Source organism: Arvicola amphibius, chromosome 15, assembly GCF_903992535.2.
Source record: "Arvicola amphibius chromosome 15, mArvAmp1.2, whole genome shotgun sequence".
Classification (NCBI taxonomy): Eukaryota; Metazoa; Chordata; class Mammalia; order Rodentia; family Cricetidae; genus Arvicola; species Arvicola amphibius.
The window spans coordinates 33,951,732-33,958,796 of record NC_052061.1 but is presented as its reverse complement, the minus strand read 5'-3'; the positions used below and the strand labels follow the sequence as shown (position 1 = coordinate 33,958,796).

Below are 7,065 nucleotides of genomic sequence, written 5' to 3'. Positions count from 1 at the left end.
CCGCCTCTTCCGGGGAAGAGGGCCGGCCCTCGGCTGGGCTGTGGAGGCGCAGGCGCAGTGGCGGACTCCGCCGCCGGAGTGTCGGCCACCTCGCTCTCGTATAGCGAAGAGACAGGTATGGCGGAGGCGATGGATCTGGGTAAAGACCCCAATGGGCCCACTCACTCCTCCACTCTGTTCGTGAGGGGAGACGGGAGCGCTATGTCGTTTTACGTGCGGCCCAGCCCGGCCAAGCGCCGGCTGTCGACGCTTATCCTGCACGGTGGCGGCACCGTGTGCCGGGTGCAGGAGCCCGGGGCCGTGCTGCTGGCCCAGCCCGGGGAGGCGCTGGCCGAGGCCTCGGGCGACTTCATCTCCACGCAGTACATCCTAGACTGTGTGGAGCGCAACGAGAGGCTGGAGCTGGAGGCATACCGGCTGGGACAGAGCGAGCAGGCTCCAGACACAAAGCCCGGGGCTTCCACCCAGGGCTCCGCGGAGCTGGAGCCGCAGCCTCTGACCGGGCGCATCGCCTACACGGACGCGGACGACGTGGCCATCCTGACCTACGTGAAAGAAAAATGCCCCCGCTCGCCCAACTCGGTCACCGGCAACGCTTTGTGGAAAGCGATGGAGAAGAGCGCGCTCACGCAGCACTCCTGGCAATCGCTCAAGGACCGCTACCTCAAGCACTTGCGGGGCCAGGAGCACAAGTACCTCCTGGGGGACGCCCCGGTCAGCCCGTCCTCCCAGAAGCTCAAGCGGAAGGCAGAGCAGGACCCCGAGGCCGCGGATAGCGGGGGTGAGGCTTGCACCTCCGGGGACTTGGGGGCTGGGCAGCCTGTCCATCAGTGGCCGTTTTTGGCGCCACTGGCATAGCTCAACCCCTCCTTTGTTGAGGTCCGGGTGAAAGTGGACTATTTTCTCTTATGCCTGCTCTATGATTTTAATTTTTCGTCCTCACTAACTTTTTTTTCCCATTGACTGGATGTTGTTTGTTGATTGGGTTAGGTTTGGGAGGGCAGGAACTTGATGTCTCGCTCTGTGCTCAAGCGGTCCCCAACTCTTGTGCTGAATGATTCCGCCTCTGGAGTGGCTGGGACTACAGGACAGTAGCTAGTTTATAGCTTTCTCAGGAGGGTAAGTAGGATAGCCCTGTTCTACTCTTTAAAGATAACCCTACCTTCCTTCCTCCTTTCTTCTTCCTTCCTCTCTCCCTCTCTTCTTTCTCTCCCTCCCTCTCCCCCCCCCCACTTTTCCCCCTCTTCTCTTTTTTTTCCCCCCCAGAAAGGGTCTTACTGTCCTCGAACTCACGAAAGCAGCCCTGTCTCTGCCTCCGAGGTGCTGGGATTACAGGCATGCCCTACCACTGCCTGCCTGCTGGTGAGGTGAAATTCTAAGGCACTTGAGATTATGATTTGGTTATGGTTAGGCTATAGTGCACAGGTGTTACATTTATTGAAGTTCTGTCGTTTGTTTCTGACACAGGGTCTGGCTCTTGTAGTCCAGGCTGACCTCCCAAGTCTAGGAACTCAGTCTCCAGATGTGCTGGGAGTTACACAGTTGAACCACCTGTTGGCTAAAATGTCTTCCTTTTTCTGTAACTGGCATTGACAGCTTAAATGTCAGACTCGTTTGTTTTTAAAGGCATTCTTTCTCCCAACCTCTATTTTTCTCTCTGAGGAAGTAAAATCTATTTCTCTATTTCAGTATGCTTAAAAAATTTTGGTTTTGATAAAAGTGACATTTCGGGTTCATTTATAGTCAACAGATATTTGAGTGCCGGACGCTGTTGTCTAGTTGGAATGTAACAGTAAAGCAAGGCGCCTGTGGTCTTTGAGCTTACCGTGCTAGCTGGGCAGTGGTAAGTGCTCTAGAGAAAAACAGAGCAGGGTAAGCGTTGGGGAGAGGTCTTTTTGCTAAGAGAAGGTCACTGCTAAATTGAGGTTTAAGCAGAGACCAAGGAGTGAAAAAGTGGCCTAGGAGGACATATGGGGAAGAATATTTCAAACAAAAGAAATAGCAAGTGCAGGGGCCCTGATGTGGGAGTGTGGCTGGGCCACAGTGACTGTCAAATAGCTTGGCTAGAATGACGTAAGAGAAACTTCTAGTTAGGAGGTCAGGGCCGTGTGTATGAGTGATCATCATTTAGGGCCCTCGTATTAAAAATCACTTAGCAGGGTGGTGGTGGAATTGTGATGTTCTTATCTTTAGAATTATTTTTAAGATGTCAAGATTAGTAATATCCAAAGCTAGTAAGAACTAAGAAATCAAGTGTATTTCTGCATTGATAATAGAAGGGACTTTATACAGTTTCGTTGCTGGACATTTTGATGGTACTTGACCTTAAAAAAATGCTTGTTTGCTTTCTTTTCTGGTAGAGATGGTCTGTGCAGGCGAGCCCTGCTGACCTGCTGTTCCTTCCTTCCTAGAACCGCAGAACAAGAGAACGCCAGACTTGCCTGAAGAGGAGTGTGTCAAGGGAGAGACCAAGGAGAATGAAGTCAAACAGCTCTTTGAGGACGCCAGTCAGGAGTTTGAAGAAGCTGTGGTATGTCAGCTCAGTTTACTCATTTCTCCCCCTTGCCTCCATTCTTGTGTTTTTTTTTTTTTGTTTTTTTTTTTTTTTTTATTAAACTACGTTTTTCGTTCACCCGAGGCTAAGAACGTAAGAGAGAAGTTCAAGATAGAAGAGGCGAGAAACTAGATGTGATCTGGCTTTAGGCTTCACAAAGCTTTTAGTGTTTGGCAGGATAGTGTAAGTGGCAGAGGAAAAACTGCACAGAATAGGGATGATTATTTTTTCTTTTGTTTGGCTTTGAGACAGGGTCTTACTACTTAGCTGTGGATGACTTGGAATTGCTACTAGACCAGGCTGACCTTGAACTGACAGAGATCTCTTCTGGGATTAAAGATGTCTGCCAAGGAATGGTTGTATTTTAGCAGTGTAAACTACCTGCTTTGAACACTTTGATTTCCACTGTGTGCTTTTCAAAGTTAAATTTTGTTTGTTTTTCGAGACAGGGTTTCTCTATGTAGCCCTGGCTGTCCTGAAATTCACTTTGTAGACCAGGTTGGTCTCAAATTCAGAGATCCACCTGCCTCTGTCTCCTGAGTCCTGGGATTAAAGGCGCGCGCCAACATTGCCCAACTCTTTGGAGATATTTTTTTGTTCTTTTATATATTCAGTCTGTCTTGGAATACACTATTGGAGCCCCGCAATAATAGCTTTTGAGAAAGGCAGGTGCTGTAAAATAATTATGGTGACTAATTTTTGTATCCAAGTTATATTTGTGTATTTTCTCTAAGAATAAAGATCTTGTGAATTAACTTTTTAAAAACATTTTAAAATGTACTACAATTCTATTTATTTATTTATTTATTTTGGAGACAGAGTTTTTCTGTATAACAGTCCTAGCTGTCTTGGAACTCGCTCTGTAGACTAGGTTGGCCTCAAACTCACAGAGATCTGCCTACCTCTGCTTCCCAAGTGCTGGGATTAAAGGCATGTGCCACCACTGCCCTGCTATAATTTTATTTATTGGATAATAAGCCTGCCCTCTTCTACCATTTAGCTTTCAGAGACAACCTGAGTGTCAGTTTTGGTGGCAGGTGCTTAAACCTGCCCAGCATCTTACTGGTCCTGAATTAATCTAGCTTATTAACACAAAAGAAAGTGGTTATGGAACCAGGCATATTGGCGCATGAATTTCTGTGAGTTCCAGGCTAGCCTGGTCTATATAGTGAGTGCCAGGACAACCTACATAGTGAGACCCTGTCTTGGAAAAAAGCAAAGGAAGCAAACAAAAAAAAGAGAAAATAGTTATGATTCACCCTTGGCTATATTATCTCTGAAGCTACCCTGGGCTACCTTGTCTCAAATTAAAAAAAAAAAAAAAAGACACCCTGTTTCAGTGAACGTGCTGGGTCATGCCTATAATTACAACACTTGGGAGCCAAAAGAGGGAGACAGAAGTTAAAGGTGGAGTGGAGAGTTGGCTGAGAGGTTAAGAGCACTTGTTGCTCGTGTAGAGGACCCAGGTTTGGTTCCCAGCTCCCATGCTCCAGCTCATAACCATCTAACTCCAATCCCAAGTATCTATTGCCTTTTTCTGACTTCTGTGGGCACCAGCACGCACGTGGTGCACGTACATACATGGAGACAAAATACTCATACACATAAAATAATCTAAAAAAATTAACAATTAATTCAAAAAGTAGAGTGAGGAAAAAGCTAAAGGTCATAGTAAATTCAAGGCCCCCTGGACTACATGAAACACTGTCTTATTGTATAGCCAAAGCTGTCCTGAATTTATGGGTTTCCCTTCTGCCAAGAATCCTGATTATAGGGCTATATCAGCACACCCATCTGGAAGCAAAGTCCAGCATTTAAAAAATGATCTAATGTCATACAGGCTATACATGCTTTCTCATATACATGCATACATTTCATATTTTAATCAGTTAAATATGTATGTATAGTTGTACGCAACATGCTTTTTTCCATAAATTGTCCATGTCTATGTATGTGCACATGTCAGCATGAATAAAAGTATATGAGAGGAACTGAAGGGAGGGGCTTGTGTGATGTGTTAGGAGCCAGGGAATGGTAGTTGGAAAGATACATATTGCAGGAGTTCAAGGCTAAGTAAATACGACCTGGTCTTCTTCCTCATTCTTCATAGGTGGGTGAGAGCCCTGACTTTGAAATACATATAACGATGTGTGATGATGATCCTCCCACACCTGAGGAAGATTCCGAAACACAGCCAGATGAGGAGGAAGAGGAGCCAAAAGTTTCTACACAGGAAGTGGGAGCAGCCATCAAAATTATCCGGCAACTAATGGAAAAGTTTAAATTGGATCTATCAACAGTTACACAGGCCTTCCTGAAAAACAGTGGTGAGTTGGAGGCCACTTCCTCCTTTTTAGAGTCTGGTCAGAGATCTGACGGTTATCCAATCTGGTCCCGACAAGACGACTTAGATTTGCAGAAGGATGATGAGGACACTAGAAATGCATTGATCAAAAAATTTGGAGCTCAGAATGTTGCTCGGAGGATTGAATTCCGAAAGAAATAATGGACAAGACAGTGGCAGATGATGATATAAATACCTTGTGACCATTGAGACTGACCAGCACTGCTGCTCTGTGAGCCCCAAGCAGTGTTATATGATATAAATACCTTGTGACCATTGAGACTGACCAGCACTGCTGTTCTGTGAGCCCCAAGCAGTGTTAGGTAGCAGGATAAAGTAAAAGAAACTGGATCTAGAGTGGTCCATGGCAAGCATCTCTGTGTTGATGATAGGGGAATCTAAACCAGGAGGTTGGTCTGTATATTAGTATATTAGCCTTTGTTGGAAGGCAGCCCCTGTTGTGTTGGTGACAGGAATCAAAGTCGGAAACGGAAAGGCAAAGGTCTTTTCAGGCCTGATGAGTAAGTAACCTCGTCTTTTGGCAGAAGTTGTTTCAGATGACGAGTCTAGAAATAAGATTTAAAGGCAAAGCTTATAACATGGACTGTTCCAAACCAACCCATCTCCCAGGGAGCTCTGATTTCTACTGTGTTGACAAATCCCATATTCAGCTTCCTAATGGTGTTTGAAAACTCCACCCCTCTCCTGGCTGTTGTTTTTTGGTTCTCAGTCAAGTCGCTACTAGTATTTGCTTACTTACCACACAGTTTTGTGTACAATAAACTCTGACTTGTGGGAGTGTCCAGTCTTTTAACATTTATAACAGGTGTCGTATACAAACTTCATAGTCAAGAATCAAGGAAAAAAATCAAGTTACACACACACACACACACCTTAAAAAACTTGTATGCTCTAAGATATCGTGTTCTCCTTTTGTAGCTATCCTCAGCTACATGGGAGCTGCTGGTCGCATACTGTTAACTGATGTGTTGTTTTTAAATTTTATCAAACATTAGTTTTCCGCTGAAAATTGTGTAGACTTAAAATTTAATGGATTGTTCCGCTTTGTGTTGCTTTTATTATTCAAAATAAATATAATTTTGTGTTTGAGTTTTGTTTTGTTTTTTTGAGACAGGATTTCTCTGTGTAGCCCTGGCAGTTCTGGAATTCACTTTGTAAACCAGGCTGGCTTCAAACTCACAGAGATCCATCTACCTCCTGAGTGCTGGGGATATTATTAAAGGCGTGTGCCACCAATGCCTGGTTTGTATTTCAGTCTATCAACAAGTCTTTCCTTAGATTTTATACAGGAAATGGTTTAGGTAAGTTTTCATCTTAAATTTAATAAACCAGGAAAAGGTGGTCCTTTTGGATGGAGCAAAGGGAAGATGTGCATTAGAACTATGGAGAGTGGCGGAGTTGGTTGAAATACTGAGAGTCAAGGGAAGAGACCCAGATGTGTGTGCAGCAGGTGTTGAGAGCCCTGTCGACCGCTCTCTGGACATTCATGCTTCCAGCGCCTCCCCCAGCAGGAGTCTGAATCTCGTGCCCCTTTCTACCTGAAGCACTGTAGAGCTGATGTTCTTGGGGGCAGTCACATGTTTTGGTGGCTGGCAATCAGAGGGTGTAGTAGACTCAGCCTTAACCCCCTGCTGAGGATGGCATGCTTCCGGGAATGGAATTCTCACCACAGTAGTGACTTTTGCACGGGAATTGAGAGGGTTATATGATAGCATTTGTTATAAATGTGTACTCTCTTGATAGAACTCTGGAGGGGTTAAAAATTACTGCTTTTGAAATGCCATTTAGGATGTCAATACCTTAGTAAAGTTGTCATCTACTGGTTTTACAGAGCTAGAATAGCAGTTTTGTCAAATATTATGCAGAGATCTAATTTGTTATACCCTGAGTCTCAAAAGACATTTAAACTGAAACAAAGCCTAGGCTACCTTTAGCTGTGCTGTGAACCAGCGACTCCTGGCAGGATCGTAGATATATAAGTCACTAAAGAATGAGCCCTCCAGGCTCTCCTCCTCAGCATCACACATGCCCCCGAAGACCAGCATCTGATGATTTGGAGCCAAGGCCACAGAAAAGCCAGACCTTGGAGTAGGCTTGACCCCCGAAGGGTTAATCTGGGCCCAAGTCCATTTACCTGCCAAAGAAA

The 7,065-nt window shown here is 45.2% G+C and overlaps 1 protein-coding gene across 1 annotated transcript; it reads left to right on the top strand.

Annotated features, from left to right (window-relative positions):
• Window positions 1-27: 27 nt before the first annotated feature.
• LOC119801941 (TERF2 interacting protein) lies at window positions 28-6,008 on the top strand. Its single transcript, XM_038312730.1, has 3 exons — window positions 28-781; window positions 2,412-2,530; window positions 4,665-6,008. The coding sequence occupies exons 1-3, from the start codon at window positions 118-120 to the stop codon at window positions 5,058-5,060; spliced, it is 1,179 nt and encodes a 392-aa protein (XP_038168658.1). The 5' UTR covers window positions 28-117; the 3' UTR covers window positions 5,061-6,008.
• The last annotated feature ends 1,057 nt before the right edge of the window (window positions 6,009-7,065 follow it).